This window comes from Pundamilia nyererei, unplaced genomic scaffold (genome assembly GCF_000239375.1).
Source record: "Pundamilia nyererei isolate P.nyererei 1_Seehausen unplaced genomic scaffold, PunNye1.0 scaffold00003, whole genome shotgun sequence".
NCBI lineage: Eukaryota > Metazoa > Chordata > Actinopteri > Cichliformes > Cichlidae > Pundamilia > Pundamilia nyererei.
In genome coordinates this window covers 7,720,895-7,739,848 of record NW_005187404.1, presented here as the reverse complement: position 1 = coordinate 7,739,848, position 18,954 = coordinate 7,720,895, and the positions used below count along the sequence as shown (strand labels likewise).

Below are 18,954 nucleotides of genomic sequence, written 5' to 3'. Positions count from 1 at the left end.
TTCAGGTATGACTCAACTGCTTATACAGAGCGCTGAGCGTGATTCATTAACCCACGCCTCCGCCGCGCCACTGTGGGGCACTATCAGTCGGCTGCAGTGTGAAGTTATAGGACAACTGGACTAAGTGGAGAAAACTCGCCAACTACCAGGATGAACGGTGTTGTTGCAAAGAGACACTCACACACAAACACAAGACTCTTCTGTTCAATAAACCTTTTTAATCTCAACAGCAAGTTAGCTTATGTGTGGTCAACATCAATGAAGGTAAATATAAAACTGGATTTCTATTGATAGATTTTTTGTTGTCAGCAGGAGGTGAAATTATACTTGGAAACACATCAACTAGAATCTTCATGACTGTAGTCTTCCACTAGAGAAATATTGCTATAATACTTTTAAATGGCATACACTGATTGACCAATAAGAAAAAAAAAAGCAAGGTAGAGAAGCTGACAAAGAAGCTCCAAAACTCCACACGGTGGGTCGTACAGGGAAACTTCTGAGCGACTTTGGTTTTGTACCTTTGTAAAACCTGGCTCTACTTACTTTCAGAAAAAAGAAGAAGAAAATAATACAGAAGAGGAAGAAATAATCATCGTAAAATAAACAACAACAAAAAGGGTCCGACAGGAAGTATTGGTGCTATTTCAAAATCAATTTAGACTGAAAATACGAAAAAGTAAAAGGCACACTGAACACTATTCACGTTTAACACAAAATCCGGTGCAAACCGAGCGCGCGCCGACGATTCATTACACCCCTAATCTGTACACAGAACACGTCATAATAAACTCAAACGTGTTGCTTTTTCTTGAATTAAAAACAACATTTGAAGAAAGTGTTACTACATCAGGTCTTTTTTTGAAAGCCTTTTTTTTCCTCCGTTGTCATTTTGTTTCCATTATTGTTGGGGAAGAGAGCGGAGAAAAAGGTGTCTCCTTACAGATCTGCGGTTCGTTTTTAATCTGCAGGGGAAAAAAACAAGCAGAGCAAAAATGAACCCTTCCCACCTCCTCCTCTCTCGCTACATCTCTTCTTCCCCTTTGCTGTCAAAGTGCTCCAGTATTTCAAACTTCCACAGATCATCCTGTAGCCGTTGACAAAATGAAAAACAATTATCGCAATATTCACTTCAAGGAGAAATCCAGCCTTTAATGCTCTTGCACCACCATTATTAACAATCTAATGCTCTTCAAACCTCAGAGTAATTATTTCATTGTAAACAAAGCTCACACACTTCAGCGGACTTCATTCTTTCTAAAGGACAATTTCAGCATGACCCACAAACTGGGTGTGAGCTTATTTGCGTCAATAAAATGTGGGCAGATAACACCATAAACACATCCAGCTCACGGACTAGTTTTGTAAAGTCAAGGGTGGGACTGTTAATGCAACCACAAGACTTGTTTTGCAACAGGTCTTCTAGCTTCAGTGCACTCTGGTCTATTGAGGCCATTGTTTCTGAAGGTGATATCTTTGCTCATTTGACTGTTAAATGTGGAAAATGGTGACTTGCTAAGCTCTCTCTTAAATCCTGAGGGACTGACGTCAGAACTCTACTACAGTGTTTGCTATAGAGGTGGCATTATTCAAGTAAAGGGTTCTCAAAATTTTGTGGCCAAGGACGCCAACACCATTTTAATCCAGTCTGATCTTGGGTTCGCTGGATGATGTTGGGTGACTCATTTCTCCTCACAGGCTAATAAGCCAAGCTACCTAGCAGCAAGAACAGGTCGTTGCAACCTGAGAGAGGTGACTTCATGACAGATGTGTTGTGTCAGAGTCTTTCGGAGCTTCTACTGGCTAAAACAAAATGTGGGAGGGAATGAGGCTTGTCCACATCAGTGGTGCTCTCTTGTTTTTAACGATACACCACAATTCTACTGCGAGAACCAGAGAGTGAGTTAAAGAAATGAGGTTTGTCACTCTCATTACTTGAACGCTGCCTGTCATGTTAAATGTTCTATGATCACAGGTTGCGTGGGGGGCGTGAGTGTATTCCCTGCATTAGATCAATCAAGTCAACTGCATTAAAAACGTGGTTGGTTTTGTTGCTAGCAGACTGCAGCGGTCTCTGATGCCGACATGTCTGCAAATACCCACTACCAGCTGAGGCCTACTTAAGCGGGAAGATGTAAGATGCAAAGAAGAAATGGGGAATATTTTGCCTTCAAAGTGAAAGCCATCGTGTTTCAACTGTCTCCTTTTCTGGTCTGCATCGCACCTGCAGCTGGCGAGCATCTGTGGACAATTTGCCGTGTACCATGCAAACTACAGGCGACCGTGGTAACCTGCTAGCAGCCAAAACAATCGCAAAGCTTTGGGCAGGGCATGCGCATTTTTCCTTAGTAACGCTCACTGACTAACTGAAACGTCTTGAAACCTGAGTGAATGACGGCCTAGTCACTGGACCATGATTGCCACAGTGACAGGTTAATGTCAGTATCTGGTAAAACCTCAATAATATTTGAGTTTTGGACAGTTGATGAGAAATATCAATGAGCTGGGTCGTGATACTTAAAGCAAGATGAGCATTTTTCCACTGCCACTTAAAAAACCAAACAACTAGATGGCCAATGAAATAATCAGCAGATTGTTTAATTGGTTAATTAATTACAGACGATCTGCTGTGGAACAGTGTTAAAGCATTTTAGGATGGATTTTCCTTTCAGTCTTAACCAACACTGCAGCCCCAGTTGGTCCACATTATTTTCCCTTCACTGAAAACTGTTAACTGTCAAACCACCTTCTTCACTCCGGGTCAATGCTGTCCACAACGCGAGGGGGACTGCCTCGTCTACAAACACTTCTAAAGGCTAACTCATATGACCACTGAAGGTGACAGTGTAGCAGATGGTCACAGTCCTATTCTCTATTATTGTGATCATTTTTCAAAAAAAAAAAATCAATCATCTGTCAGAGAAGATGCGTCTGTGTTTTTCAAGTAGATTGAACACAGTCCGAGTGCTGTGAAGAAATTAAAAACAAAACAAATATATAATCTCTCATTCTTGTTGCTGGCTTGCTGTCAGTCAGAGTGGTGGTGAGCCAACAGTCAAGATCCAGTGTGTGCTGACTGATGTTCTGCTAACAGAAGCCTTAGCGTAGGAGAGAACACATTCTTTAATAAAATCTAATGCAGGGGGCTCTTTCAGAGGTCGTTTCATTGTTATAAACATCATCCATGATTAAAAACAACACAGTGGCATGACTGGAGCATTGAGGATGTAAACCAGAATTAATCGAAAAGCTACTACTGCACTGTGTTATTCTGAATAAAGCTGTCAATACAGTGTTTGTCTAGTTCAGCAATGATAACAAATGCTGTGAAAATTACGAATTCTGGATTGTGCAAACACACCGACGCACACGCACGCACACATTTACACCGAGTACTGTGCAAAAGGTTTCAGGAACTTTCAATTCAATTGTTTCGTTTCTTTGCCAGCAGAGCGGCCCTGATCTCCATCGCTGAATCAGTATGACGTAAAAAGTCATCGCGTTCTCCAAGATGCTCGCAACAACCTACCTGCCAAGTACCTGGGAAGGTTGCGTGCGAGTGTACCAAAGAGAATCAGTTCTGTTTTAAAGGTCGAGGGCGCTCAAACCCGATTTAAAGCCTAAAACTTTTGCACAGTACCATCCAAACAGCTGTTTCCGAGTTCGTCCCTGCACTTCTGTGGAAAGTAAGCGAGAGATTATCTCCTGGTTACATCATCGGCTCAAGTGATGTCACTTCTGACGACACGGAGGGCCCCGGGAACCAATCGGAGCTGGCTGTACTGGTGAGGCTATTTTCATTCACAAATCCCCCTCCATATTAAGGATTAATATTGCTTCAGTATTGCCACAAAAATAAAAAACAAGACAGAGTAATATCGACTGTTTCACATCGCAGCTTCCTGATCCTAACGTTTTAATTACGTCAGCCCTCATTTATCAGGCACACGCATGACCCACAATTCAACTGTTAAACAAAGGTGTAGCCATTTCGTCGCAAAAACTGATGGTCATCTCCGCCAGTACAATAACAGCTGGATTGAATGATAAAAAAGCAGTTCAGTAGTGTAAGAAAATCAGGATCAGTAGTTACAATGAGCTTAAAAAAAAAAATGCATATCACATAGCTTACATTAATATTCTCATTAGTCAACCCACGTAATAGCTTGGAGACATGGTTAAAAGCAAAAATGTAGCAGGTTTAGGGTACGGTTTAGGTACTGAGAGGTTTAATGTATAATGATAGTGTTGGAGCCTATGCATGAGAGCCATGTTGGGCTTTGTACATTAGTGTTTAAATAACTTCTATAACTGCAAAAAAGCCAAAAACACTGTGGGCATCTTCATGGTACCGTGATAAATGAGGGCCAATTTCTATTTTCTTTTTTTCTTTTTACAATATTTTTTTCTAAAACTACCAGTTTCTTAGAAGGAGAAAAAAAAGTCAAAGTGTTTTGAGAACCAGTCTATTGTTGTTGATGGTGTCCTGTTTTAAATACAAAAAGCACTGCCAGCCATTGTGCTTTTGGTTGCCACGCAGTCGGGTCTTAAATGAGTTTGCTTCCAAACCATAGTTGACTCGCTGCGCTCCATCGGCCTCTGGGATGTGCGGCATCCCAACCCCCCCCCCATTGGGCTGCACGGCGCAGTACTCACACAACGTACGTGACAACAGCAACCTCGCCGAGTCAGTACAGTGAAACTCCCGCTGTGCCACATACCGGGCCTCTTCCTGCCTCACAGGGCTGATGAGAACGAGAACAGAGGAGATGAGGGAGAAAGGGAGGTAGGTTAAGGGAGGATTCTGGTAGAAAGGTCGAGGTTCGTCACAACTAAGAAATGAAGTTTGTATTAGTTGCACAAAAATTAACACTTCCTTCCCTTGTTGCTACGCTTATGGCCTCCACTTACATCTCCATTCTCTCTGCTCTCAATGCTGTGTGGATTCTCATTTCTTAATACTGCATTCTATAAAGCCCCTCAGCTGGCTTTAGTTGACCAGTACGAAGCCATGCTGCGAGTCCACAGTCTCCATCATCTCACTGTCCAAGAGGGAGCCCTGCAGCTCAGGTAAGCCCAAGCCGTCAGACTGCCCAGAAGCAGCCAAAACTCCACCCATAACTCCGGTATTAACCTCTCCTCCAGCAGGTGGGGGCAGGCAGGCAGGATCCAGTGAGAACTCGTACTGCTCTGGCAGAAGAGCCTCAGTGGAGGGCCCCAGGACCTGCTGCTCGCAGCTTCCAGGGTAGCTGAAGCCCAGGCTGCTGGCAGCAGCTTCATGAGGCTGAGGGTGGTGGAACTGGTGGTGGAGGTGAGATCCTGGAGGCAGATGTTGGGTGTAGTGGTGATGGGTCATGTAGGCATCATAACCCAGGGCCTCGCCTGGTTCCATCACAGGGCTCAGGTTATGAGCGTGGCTGAATGGAGGTGAGGCCTGAGGGCTGCCCTGCTGCTGGGCCTGAGGCTGGTGGGTGGCTGACATGGGGGAGCCCTGAGGGGAACTTTGGGAGGCCGCTGGGTCCAGCGGAGGGCTGCCTGTTGGGTAGGATCCTTCATCAATCTGCATCTGGTTGAAGTAGGTCTGCAGCCCCATGCCTTGTGATTGCTGCTGCAGGTACATCCTCTTCTGATGCAGTCTGCCGGGAGAACAGGTGTAACTCAATTCAAGCAAGATAACACTTTGAATCAAGACAAGTTGAAACAAAAATTTTCCAGAGCACAAAATATAAAACCCCAATTCCCCAAAAAATGATGGCGCATCGGGTAGAATCTAAAAAACAGAATGCAATGATTTCCAGATCTCATAAACCCATATTTCATTCACAGCAGATCATAGAAAACATATCAAATGTACCACTTTAAGAGAAAAATATTAGTTCACTTTGAATTTGATGGCAGAAACATGTCTCAAAGCTGGGACAGGGCCATGTTTACCACTGTGTAGCATCTACTCTTCTTTTAGCAACAGTCAGCAAACATCTGGGAACTGAGGAACACAGCTGCTGGACGTTTGGGGCAGGAATGTTGTCCTGTTCTTGATTGACACAAGATTTTATATGCTCAACAGTCCTTGGTCTACTTTGTTGTATTTATTGTTTCCTGATGTGTCAAAGGTTTTTAACCAATGAAAGGTCTTGACTGCAGGCAGCACCCGGACAATCTGCTATGAAGTGACGCTGTTGTAATAGATGCAGAATGTAGTTTAGCATCATCTGGCTGAACTACTGAAGCCACATGTTGCCTGTATATACCTTCAGCACTGACGATGCCTTTCCAGATGTGCAAGCTGATCATTCCAGAGGAACTGATGCATACTATCAGAGATGCAACGCTAATAAAACTCACGTATTGCTTCGTCTTTGTATGATGCATTTGTTTGCATGGTGAACTGTGTTCATGGACAATGGTTTCTGGAAATCATTCTGAGCCTATGCAGTGATTTTCATGACAGAATCAGGCCTGTTTTTAATGCAGTGCCATCATCTGGGGCCCAAACCTCATCTCTTGCGCACAGAGATTTTTCCAGATGTGCGTCTTTTGAAGACAATATGTACTCTATGATGATATATGAAGTTTCCAAATTTCTACACCGAGAAACATGATTCTGAAATTGTTCCATAATTTTTAGATGCCGTTTTAGATGCTGATCTTTACTCAATCTAAAATGTTCTTTTTATGCCCAATCATGTGACTGACCTGTTGACATTTAGCTGAAATTATTGCAAAATGCTCCTCAAGCTGTTTTTTAAAGCACTACTATACTTTTCCAGCCTTTTGTTTCCTCATATCACCAATGTTGCAACCATCAAATTAAGAATGAGCCAATATGTTGTTATGAAATGATAAAACATCTCAAGTTAAACATCTAATCATTATTGCTCATGCGTCACGATTTGTTAATCAAATCAAAATGATCGGCTGTATTTGGTGACAGCTGAATAACCAATCAAGCAATCTGAGCTTAGTAGATGTCGCACAGAAGACACCATGTCTCTATATAGCCGGATACATGAAAAATAGCAAAAGAAAAATGGTTGGAAGCATGGATGAGATCAGTGTGGCAGTAGAAATTGTCTACTTAAAGGTATGACAAGTCCTACTTTTCTTACTAACAGTGCAACCCGCCTTATCCAACTACAGAAAAAGTCCAGGAAAACAAACAAACAAACAAACAGAAAAAAAAAGCTATATTCCTGGATTCCTTGTTTTTAAAACAAAAGAAGTTTAAAAATTTAGATTGAAAATTATTTTTGCTTCAAATCTCAACAGGGAAAGACCACCACAGCTACGCTAACACAACAGCAATAAAGAAAATCCCTGACCATATTTCATACAGTGAAAAACATTTTCCAGTGCCATTTACCTGTGTTCCTGCAGCTGTTGCTCTAAACTTCGAGGAGTCTCCTTACAGAAAACCTGGCAGCTAGCAGGACTGTTGGCCAAGACGTTGGCCTTCTGGGTACAAGAGAGATTTGGACTGATGATTGGGTTTGAGATAAATACCTTGGTAACGATCTTAACTTTACAAATTATATCACTGAACGTTACGCAAAACAGTCATTTGGCTCGATAAGAAACGTCTATCAGGTATAAATACAGGCATAATGAGAGTAGGTGGTAGGAGACTGTACCTGTAGTCTGTGTGTGAGGTAATGTGTCTCCAAACTCTGTCTGCGGGACAGCAGAGGCGGCTGCGGCCCACCTTGGTATAACGCTAGGCCTTCCTGCTGCTTGCATGCTTCACCCTTCAATCAAAAATATGAAGCATTAGGACAAGGGCCGAGATCCCCTCTGCTGCCGGTTAATAAAGCTTTAAGTGAATTATCTTTGCTGTCTCCTGCCCAAATGCCTGTGTGGTGACTGATCAGCCAGATGCCTTGCTCTAAATGGCATGCACCATTGGGATTACACATTAGGTAAATGAAATGAAAGCAAATTAAAAGGATGATGGGGCCTGAGCATCATAACCAACAAAGAGCTGCTTCATTGCATTATGAGAGGTGGACAAAAGGAAAACTACTAGATCTTGTCGGCCAGTACGACTAATTTTGCTTGCTTTTTCTCCCCTTGCATTATTACACTGTGCTTGTATCATTTAGTATCAATGTGTGCCTGTCTTTTTGTGTCAATGCAGTTCCAGCCACTACTATGGGTACGTCTGGCCGACTGCAACAATGGCTGTATTCTTTTTAGCCAAGGCTCCAGGCTCCAGGCCCCAGGGGGACAGGAGACAGTAAACAAGCCACAGTTGGCTGCCTCTCCTGGGGTTACACAACAGCCTGGGTGCGTTTTTTTTTTTTTTTTGGTGACACGGGGTCAGGACAGTAGATGAGGCTGAATGTGACAACAGGTTTTAAAAGAGAAGGAACTGTGTGTGTGTGTGTGTGTGTTTGTGCGTGATTATGCAGCAGGACTGACCTCGAGGAGGTTGTGCAAGTGGTGCTGTGGTCCCAAGGGGTCCATGGTGACCCCATCCCCAGAGCCCATCTGCTCCACCAGCAGCTGGACTTTGTTCAGCTCCAGGATGCCTTTGGTCCTCGCCAAGTTCTGAAGGTGCTGCCGAAATGCGACTAGACCTGAGAGCACAGACGAATCCCCACAAAACAGAGTCAGCATTGATTTGTGCACCTGATCAATAGAATCACTCTTTTTTTTATTATTTCCACAACAGGAAGTCAAAGTTTCGAGCCTTTCTCAGAGCCAGGCTTAGCAGTCACTGACGCAAGCAAGCTGGTTGACTGGTTAGTGCTTTTCATAGCCCTTACGAACATTGTGCTTGCATGCACGTCACAAGCTCCGGCTCCTGCGCGTTTGTGTATGCACATATATGACAGCATCTGTGAGCGCTTGTGTGTGCGCAACGGCAAGTAGCTGAGATAAGACCCATCCAGTGGTGACGAGCTGTGGCTGCGAACGATAGGACCTGACTCACTGTGATGGTGGGAGTTATTTAAAACCAGAGTCAGCAGTCTGACGCAAAAGAATCCACCACATCAACACTCTCCAAAGAGGATTACGAAAAATAAATAAATAACTGACACAACCAAGTGGGAGCGCGCGGTACAGACTGTCACCGTGGAGCCAGGGAAGAAACACACATTTCTGAAATGTAATTTTAGATTCTACTGGGCTAAAGTGCAGGTGATTTATAACCAGCAGGCACAGAATAAAGTAGCAGCGAAGGGTGGAGGAGGAGGGGCGAGAAACTGAGAGGTAGATAGTTGTTTAACATTCTCTTATATTTTGGCTTCTCTTTGATGTGAAGGGGAAACAAATCCTGCCTGCCGCAGACTGAAACTTTGAATAGAGAAAGAAAAGCAAGCCAGGGAACGAGTATGTGAAGAGGGAGAAAGAGAGAGAAAATGACTGAGGATGGGAGGGGAGGGAGGGAGGGAGGAGGGGGGATATGTGGGCTGAAACCTTCAAATATCTGTCTCTGATTCATAAGGTGAATCATCACCATTGTAGTCATCAGAGAGACTGGGGGGAGGGGAGGGGGGAGTGTGTGTGAAGGGGGGTGGGGAGACAGTGAAGCACTTTTATCTTAAAGCAGTATATACCAATCAGATACGACAGAGAATCTCATGACTGTGGCACCTGTCGAAGAGCAGGCTAGATGAGAGTTATGTAAAGTGAAAGTAAAACCTTCAGAGGTCTTATGAAGTCAAACAGGTCAGAGCTGCTGAATATTAGGCAAGCGCTTTTAATGTTGTATTCCCAATGGATTCCAAAGTAAAGGAGGTTGTCATCACTGGGCTTTGTAAAATCAAACAGGCCTCTGAGAGAAATGGCAGATGCTTAAGGAGTGGCCAAACAAACAATTTGGCACATTCTTTTAGGGAAGTCTACAGTCAAGAAGTAAATAGAGGGTTTACCCTCAACATGGAAACAACTGGCGGCGCTAAAAAGAAAGACTAGATCAGATTTTCTTGAAAACCATTAAACAAGCCTGCCCAGTCCTGCAATCAGTCAATCAATAAAATCTACAATGCGTACAACAGCTTCCGTAAAACATGGTGGAGGCTGTGTTTGCAACATGGGAATGCAAGAGTACCAGTTTAACCCTTAATTGACCATGGGCCCACCGGCGGGCCCATTTTACAGGTAAATTTGAAGGGCCGGTCAATAAAGGGTTTAACAGGAGCTATATTGTCTGCTTTGTTTCAGTCAAACGCCGCAGGGGTTTCATCGCACACATGAAAAACTGTCCAAAAGAATACTGCAAAAGCAATCGGAGAGCGCTGCAAAACTAAAATAAATAAATAAAAGGGATGTTGTTAAATGTCTGAGTCAGTCACCTGACCTTAACCCAGCCGAGCTGCTTCAATTACCGAGGACGAAAGTGAGGGAAAAAAAGCAACAAAAAAAACAACAAGCAGCTATTGAAGGAAACTGCAATAAAGACCTGGCAAAGCATCACATGGAGGAAACTCAGCTGGTAATGTTCCAGACCTAATATTTGAGTCCAAGTAGGAAAAAATAACCCTTATATTTATAATTGTCTTAGTTTGCACAGCTTCTACAGAGCCTGTGAAAATGGAATGACGTTGTAAAAAATGGCTTTGACTCCTTGAAAGGTTAGCAGAAGATTTTTGATAAAACCTTTGGATTAAAGCTCATAGTCTCCGTTTATATCAGATGTTGATTGCTTCATTTTTATTCCATTCTGGTAGTATACCAGGAAAAATCAGGAAACATGGGCCAAACACTTAAACACATACTGGATCTGAATATGCAGAAGGAGTCAAATCCACCTTAAAGGGGCACTGGACTGTTTTTCTGCTGCACACGAAGCTGCAGTTAAAAGTGCAAAGTGCAGCAGAACTAAATAAAATATTAAGGTAGGTTGGCTACATAAATACTCAGGTGACCTGAGTTTGGGTGCATGCATTTAACAAGGAATATACACTGTATTTAATCTTTTATGAAGCAAGTTAAGTCAAAGTTATGGCTGCCTACTTTACCTAACAACTGTTTAAAAGAGAATCTGCTTCTCAAAGGATACAGATCACTAAATAATGGTTTTAAAAAAAAAAACAAAGAAAAAGAAAGAAATCCAACTGCTTCTGACCTTGGGTGAGGGAGGTGTCGGAGGCACGGCGCCCTTCCCTGAAGCTGATTGGGGAACGGTTGTGGGTCTCCCTATACTGGGAAGTCAGTGCAGCCATAGCTGGGTTGGCAGGCCTGGCACTCAAGAAAGACGTAGGGGTAACACCAGGGGGAGAGCTGTTGGGCGGAATGACTTCACTCAGCGAGGGAGGATCCTCCAGCAGACCAAGATCGCTGTGCATCGAGCCCATGTCGTAGCCAATGTCCGAGTCCACGCTACCCATGGAAGGATTTTGGCCTAAAGTGAATAATTTACCTGAGGGATGAAATATTTTTTCCACATCATTACAGAGATCGTGATAAACTGTTTCATCTGAACACTGTGTGTCTGCTACCAAAGGCCAATCATACCCTGGTTCGAAGGTCCTGGCTGGTTGGTGACCTCAGACAAGGTGTGTCGCCGCTGGCCAAATCGAGCTGTCTGATAGGCCGAGAGCAGGTGAGGCGGATCATCCTCTGTGTCGGGCTCCTCTGTTTCAATGCCCTCATCAATGGATGTCTCCATCATGTTGCTAGGCGATGAGGTGGAGGACTTGCGCAGGACAGTGGGGGGAGGTAGGGGGTCCAGCAGGCAGCCGTTAACCTAGATAGCAAAATAGAAAATTCTGGATTACTGACTTAAAACCACTGAAAAACTGAAGTTATCAGTTAAAATCACGCTTCTTAAATATGCACAAGGTTCACAGACACACACAAACATGACAAAACCTTCAGCTGCAATAAAAACTCGGGTATAAGAAAGCCGATCACTGTGCTGAAAACTGTTTTCCTTCCACTCACAATGATGGGAGTGTGTGTTTGTTGCAGCACACAGGCCTGTATGTGTTGGCCTAGAGGTGGAGGGTAAGGAATGCAGTGCCAGGAAGCAAGCTTTGATTCAGTGAAACTGACACACGCACACATACACAGAGGGATAAAAATCACACTCATAGATCATCTGCATGATTTGCTGCAATAGCTGGAATGCGTGGTGTTGGTCTAGTAAGAGCAGCTTTGCCCAGTTCTCCATCTGCTTTCTGTAGTGTGCTGGGATAGGAATGTTATTGCTCAACAGACACACTCACACACAGAGGACAAGAGGGGAAAACTAGACTGAGAAACAGGCAAAAGTGTGTGCGTGTGTGTGGAGGTTACGATGAAGAGGGGAGAGACATGAAGCTAAAAGGAAAAGAAAAGAGTGAACCAGAAACAGAGAAGGATAAAGAAAGACAGAAGCTTAAAAAAAACAGAGATGAGCTGTCTGCGGATGGGTAGGAAGTCTGGGCGGCGAGATCGCTGGAGCAGTGCAGAAGCTTCCTGTCCATGTGTGTTCACTCAGTTCTGCATTAGGTCACATCATCATCACAGGACTGCTTACATAACTGCACTCCATTCACGCAGATAACACGCACTCTGACTCTCTGCCCTGTTCTGTTACCACAGACTGTCTCACACGCACAAATCATTCTTTATTGGAGCCAGGCGTGCAGGTGGGATGGATAAGAAATTTTGACCGATACTGCATGTATCTGTATTTGTTCTTCCTGGATGCCTGTTGTTAGGTGGGGGCTCTGGGTGTTCCTAACAACAGGCATGTAGGAAAGTGCCGTTGGTTAGCTCCGATGAATAAAGAAAGAGGAAGAGCAGTTTGTGTGTGCGTGTGTGTATTTCTGTCAAGGAGCCTTGCAGGACAAGCAGCTGTCCTGTCTGATGCGAGTGCTGGTTGAGTACTTACATAAGAGGATATTGTCAGCTGCACTCTGGCAGCTCGTTAATTGCAAAAATTGGAATCTGTGTTATCCACGGTTAACACTAAAATCACAGCGATTTGACATGATTACTCAAAAATGATGCTGAAAGCTGTACTTTTCATTACATTTAAATTTTATTAAAAATCTAGTAAAAAAAAGGTGCAGGTGGTATAGAACTCAGGGTCGATGTGGTGAAGGTAAGGCACAGGCAGGTGGGGATTTCTGACTGCGAATCTCTTCTCACAAGAGTAACAAGAGGCCCGGGGAGAATTGCAGCTCTCGGGAGAGCTGCACGAAGTCACCGGAGAGCAACATAGCGTTTCCAAAGGTATGGAAACTTCCTCCAGATAGACCTTTGTTGACCGAAGGCTTTCTTTCCATCATGCTGACTCGAGCTGAACTAAACTGTGAGCAAGTCTGGCCTTTTAGGAAGGGGATCAAAGCACACTGCTTTAAAGAAAAAAGGATGATCTGGATTTATAACATGAGCCAGAAGACTGGGGGGGAAATATACCTGTATGAGTATTGTGCTGCATTTATTTTTTCCCCCAAAGTCATTGGAAGCCAGGATTGTAACTGAAAATAAAATGTCTTTTAATCGCCTAGCCCTAACACTGCCAGGCTGCAGATGCTCAAAACTTCAAAGGAGTCTGGTGTACACACACACACACGCACACACACTCTGAGGTGTAGAGAGACATTTCTGATTTACAGCGAGCGGGCATGCTCATCAAAGCATGGCAAGCTTATTGGGATGATACTTGCAGCAGCTGATAATGACTGTAATAACTACAAATTCAGCAACTAAGTCGTCTCATGTGAGCGAGCTGTAAAACAAGGACAGTGAACAAACAAGGAGATGCACAACAAAACAAAAATACATCCCTATTTACAAAGACACAACTTGTTTTTACTAGTGTTGAACGTACTTTGGGTGTGTTGACATCCTCCACCATGAAAGTCTGCTCCAGGGGAGATGCAGTCTGGGGAAAGGCGAAAGCATCAGAGGATGCTTGAGGCACAGCAGGAGAACGCAACAAACGACCGCCCTGCTGGAGCAAACCCACCTGGGCGGAAACACTGGTCGACTGTGGAGAGGGAAAAAATAAAGATGAGTCTTAGAAATTACATCAAAACCCCTTAATTTAAGATCAGCTCATAACAATATCCTTCTTAAACATGTAACTGCGACAAAATACGAGGGGCTGTAAATCTTTGCCTTTACAACGCCAACCAGAAAGGAAAGCTGGGTCCTACATGGTGATGGAAATGAGAGAGGAACTGCACAGTGCTGGTAAGAAGAGGCCGTAGGCAGAGAAAAGAAAAACATGAATAATGCAACCAAGGGAAAGGCATTAAGATCAAGGCTGGGTAGAAAAGACTGCAAGAGAGCACACGAAGACACGGACAAATAAATGGATGGGCCATGTCTTTCCGTTTGTTTGTTCCTGGGTGCAGGTGTGAATAACAGAGCTTTGATCCGGGAGGCGCGGAAAATAATCTAAACGCATTATTCAGAAACGCCTCAATGCCCTGAAGTTACCTTGACGACAGTCTGTTCGGCGATGGTGCTGGGTCGTCGCTGGCGGGCGTCGAGCCTCTGTTCGACGGGGAAGCTGCAGCGATGGGCCTTTAGCCGCTCCACCAGCAGGTAATAGATAGCAGCAAAGTGGTTGTAGCTTTTGTTCTGCAGAGACTAGAGGATGACAGACAATATAAATGGTAGTGTCTGTGATGGGAAGTTATGAGGATGACTTGAATGTGACAGCTCTTAAGATATGGTGAGATAATTCTTTAATTATCCCTGTATGAAACTGGGTTATTGCAGCAGCTGAAGAGCGGAGTGTTGATAAAAATACAATGCAGAGAATATGGAAGCTGACAAGGCAGCATACATTATATACAGCAGTTTAGATAACTTTCACTTTAATCACAACTTGATTTAGTAGTTCAAAAAGTGGTCTTGATTCCTCGAGAGTAAAAACAATCTCTTTCAATCAGGGCTGTAAAATATTTACATCGAGTCATGGCCAGAAGTTTACATACACATTTACATGGGCTTTTTAATGATATCTTTAAATTGTTTGTTTTCCAGGATGGAATGATTGTACAGCACACATCTTTAAGGACTTAAATAAATTCAAACCTGTGCACCTAATTCTTGTTTTTTTAAGTGCTTTGAGTTTCTAAAATATCATCACTTTACAAACTCTATTAACTTCTAGTTAGTGATCATAATCGACTACATCTGGTATTTTCTCTTTGTGATAACATGGATTTATTCGACTCATTGTACTGACCAATACTCTGAGCAATGGGAAAGTCCACAGAACTCAATGATGATCTCAGAAATAAAATTGTATTCTTATTAATAAGTGCCACAAAATTGACATCTTTAACTGAAATTTGCAGCTTTCCCCATGGACAAGCCAAATACCTTCTGGGGAATGTTTTATGGTCAGACGAGACGAAGCTCGAGCTGTCTGGCCAAACCGACAAGAGGTATGTTTTGAGGAGTAAAGGTGAGGCTTTCAAACCTAAGAACACTGCACTAACTGTTAAGCAAGGTGGTGGTAGCATCATGCTCTGGTGCTGTTTTGTAGCCATTGGTACTGATACATTGCACAAAGTAGATGGAATAATGAAGAAGGACTTCCTCCAAATTCTTCAGTACACATTAAAAACTGGTTTTGGAATGGATTAATCATCTGGGATGGAACTTCCCAAAGACACGACCGCAACTCTATTAAAAATTTGCAGACTGTGCTTTAAAGCCAGGTCTGTTCCAGGAAAATAAACAATTAATTGAACCCTACTAATTCTGCCAAGAAGATTTGTCAAATATCCAGCCAGAAGCTTGTTGATGGCTACCAAAAACTTCTGGTCCAGTCGCAAGTTGCTAAGGGACATTTAACCACATATTACTAGTGCTGTATTTGTGTATTTGAGTCTAAATATTTTTGACCGTGGGTGGATTAGAGAAAATCAAGAATAAATTCAAACTTGTGCTCCCAATTCTTGTTTTTAAGGTCATTTGAGATGTATGCTGTACAATCATTCCATCAAGGAAAAAAAAAGAACAGTTTAAAGAAATGATTAAAAGCACAAAATTAGCATTTGCATTTATGCCCATGTTGAATGTGTGTGAATACCTTAACACAACTGTACTGTGACTGCTGAATAGTGGGAAATTAGTTCAGAAGTGTGCATGTTCTTTACGCCAATGAAGTAATTGATAAATTTAATTTCTTAGCAAGAGAAGGGTTGAAGAGAGGATCGCAATGAAATTATACCATTTAGTCGAGAAAGGCAATTACCCAAAATACCCAATTATGGACCCACTATTAAATCTTTCCTTGGATCACAATGAGGAACCCTTTCCCCCCTACTTTTATCAGTTTAAGTAGTTTACTGCTAAACTCTCAGCTTTATCATGCAGCCCAGTGAAATATATCTGTTACCTGCAAAGTTAGAGTTATGCTTATCTATTGTCCACTATCATTATTATCGCCTCCTCCACAGTCTCAAGACATGGCCTTTAAACCTCACACATTTACACTATAATTCAACTTAAAGAAAAAAAACAACAACTTCCTTCTTGTTCTGTTCTCACCTCTATAGTCTTGTGCTGGTCGATACCGAGGCTGTGCATCAACCGAAGGACCTGTTCACTGTATTCTCCTACACCGGCCTCACCCTCAGAGGACAGAGGCTGTTGGTACAGTACTGGCCTCTGTATAGGAACATCCAGAGTCATCCACTTGTGTTCCTTAATCTGGGCCACAGAGAGACGCTTTGACGGGTCCAGGACCAACATTCTGCGGATCAGGTGCTCACAGTCTATGAGGGATGGGAAGAGCAATCAGTCAGGATTTTTTTTTTTATGATCAGAAAATGTTCCTTTATGTTTGGTTAATGCTAAGTACTTCTTGTAAATATAATGACGCAAAGCCTCAAAGCCTCATGCCCTTATCAAAGTAGCCCAGATGAAGTGGGGCAGAAATAACACTTTAAGAGCTTAAAATCTGCTAAGTTCTTTTCTTAGGTTCTCCTGCCGTCACATCTGAACAGCGTGACTACACTCCTTTCTACTTTCCTTCCCTCCTAATGAGAGCTCCTCACCTCTAGTTAGAGGCTAGATGAGTTTGACGTCAGACACAGCTGGGTTCTTAACAGGATTACAGCTCCCCTGGCTGTGCTGCTTTGGCCTGACTGCACCCCTACTGCCTGCAGTGCATTCCTGCCTACCAGACAGCAACATTACACATCTACTTGACTGCAGTAATCTTAAAGCAAAACAGGCAAGCTTTCATCAAATAAGCCCTGCAATTGGTCATTATTATTTTTGCAATTAATCACTCCTATTTTGTAGCATTTATATATATATAAAAAAAAAATAATCAAAACATGACGACTGAAGTATTTCACATTCTCAGGAGTAGTTTTCATATTATCTTTTTACTTTAGCAAACAAACATCTCAGATACAAATATGCCAAAATCGAGTTTTCAAACAGAATTTGATTTTCGGAACATTTTCCTCCGTCCATCACCTTCAGCAGATATCCTGTGAAGAGAGACCCTCAGCAGTTCATAAACACAGAGCCCAAGGACCTGTCTGCTAACATTAACTCCCTGCTGCACATTCTTCTCAGTTGCCCTGCTGATCTACTAACATCTGCTTAAATCTCACATTTTTCCCCTTCTACCTCGTGCCTGGTAGTGCAGCCAACTCAATTTTCTCCTCATTATGTGCATAACCAGCACGTCCTTCAATGCATTTCTACTACACGCTGTGGCCACTTAGCAGCTTGTGCAGCTGCTAAGTTACAAAGTTACATTTTGAATAAAACGCGGAACAATGCACTACAATTTGTCTGAGTCTCTGCCTGTTGCTACAGGTGAGCTTCTGCTAACCACCAGGAAAGGTCAGACTACATGTAAAGGGGGTGAGAACGCATGCCCGTGTAGCTGACTGCCTGATCGACAGTCTGTTCTTATCCAGTGCCTTACACCACCATGACTTAACCGCAGAACAATCCCAGTTTTAACACTTGCAGTGCTGGAGTCGTGTAGAGTTTCCAATAAAGTAATCGTTTTAGATATCATTGATTTTTATCTCACAGGTAATATCCCAATACTTTAACCACCATCAAACATGACTGAACATACAGAACGATTACAAGCTGCTATGCTACCTCAGCATACACACATTCCTCTGCTCAATGGTGTTCTGCCCTAAAGAAAGGGAAGCAGCTACACATAGGTAGCTATTACATGTAAATATGATAGCCCTCAAAACCTAGCATTTAAAAGATGACCTTAGTTTTTGCTGACCAAAGAATACTCAAACAGGCCAACAAGCCTTAAAAAATGATATCTTTTACAGATATTAAGTCACTAAGTAAGTCGCTGGCTATGAGGTTAACCACAACATGTACAGTGTGTGGTCCAAACCTGTGTTGTGCACTATAGTGTCGGCCAGTGCGAGCAACTGGAGGAAATAAGACGGACCGTTTCTGGATAAAGAAATCAGCACACTATGTTCTCCTTGTTCGCAGAACAGGGGCTGAACTGGGGGTGGGTAGGCGGGTTCGAGTGTCAGTCTGGTCAGGGAGCTGACATTACACTCCTACATTCCCCGTATGTCTTAATTGTTTCAAGGTCCCGAACAGCAAGAAGGAGGAGGAGGGGGGGGGAAAAAAAAAAAAAAAGTCTGGTCGACTCTCTAACCACACACCCCTGCGGAGAAGTTGCTTCAGACGTGCAGATAGGACACAGAGAAACAAGACAGAAGAAACAGACAGAAGAAACAGACAAGGCTACAGACGGACAGGAAGCTGTCTCACAGAGGGTATGAGTCAGGCAGACATACTAACAGACAGAGGGACAGACAGGCAAGCTGCTGGAGGGCTTCACTGGCTCTTCCCCAGGTTACATAAACAGCTCCAGCTCTGGACTCAATCTACAGCCAGCCAGCCAGCACAGCCGCTAACAGCAGGGCTGCTTGAGACCGTTAGCCGAACTGACTCACTCTGCAGCCTGAATGCTCACATAAACACACACACACACACACACACACACACACACACACACACACACACACACACACACAC

At 43.3% G+C, this 18,954-nt stretch overlaps 1 protein-coding gene across 1 annotated transcript in view; it reads right to left on the bottom strand.

Moving 5' to 3' along the window:
- Nucleotides 1-203: 203 nt before the first annotated feature.
- The window catches only part of sik2b (salt-inducible kinase 2b), a 49,443-nt gene continuing 30,692 nt past the window's right edge, over nt 204-18,954 (bottom strand). The window contains exons 7-15 of the mRNA XM_005720845.1: nt 16,453-16,679; nt 14,383-14,535; nt 13,769-13,927; nt 11,461-11,692; nt 11,072-11,365; nt 8,419-8,576; nt 7,632-7,745; nt 7,364-7,455; nt 204-5,636 (exon numbers count right to left, since the gene is read on the bottom strand). Of these exons, the coding sequence (XP_005720902.1) occupies nt 4,991-5,636; nt 7,364-7,455; nt 7,632-7,745; nt 8,419-8,576; nt 11,072-11,365; nt 11,461-11,692; nt 13,769-13,927; nt 14,383-14,535; nt 16,453-16,679 (2,075 nt within the window). The 3' untranslated portion in view covers nt 204-4,990. The remainder of the gene's footprint in view (nt 5,637-7,363; nt 7,456-7,631; nt 7,746-8,418; nt 8,577-11,071; nt 11,366-11,460; nt 11,693-13,768; nt 13,928-14,382; nt 14,536-16,452; nt 16,680-18,954) is intronic.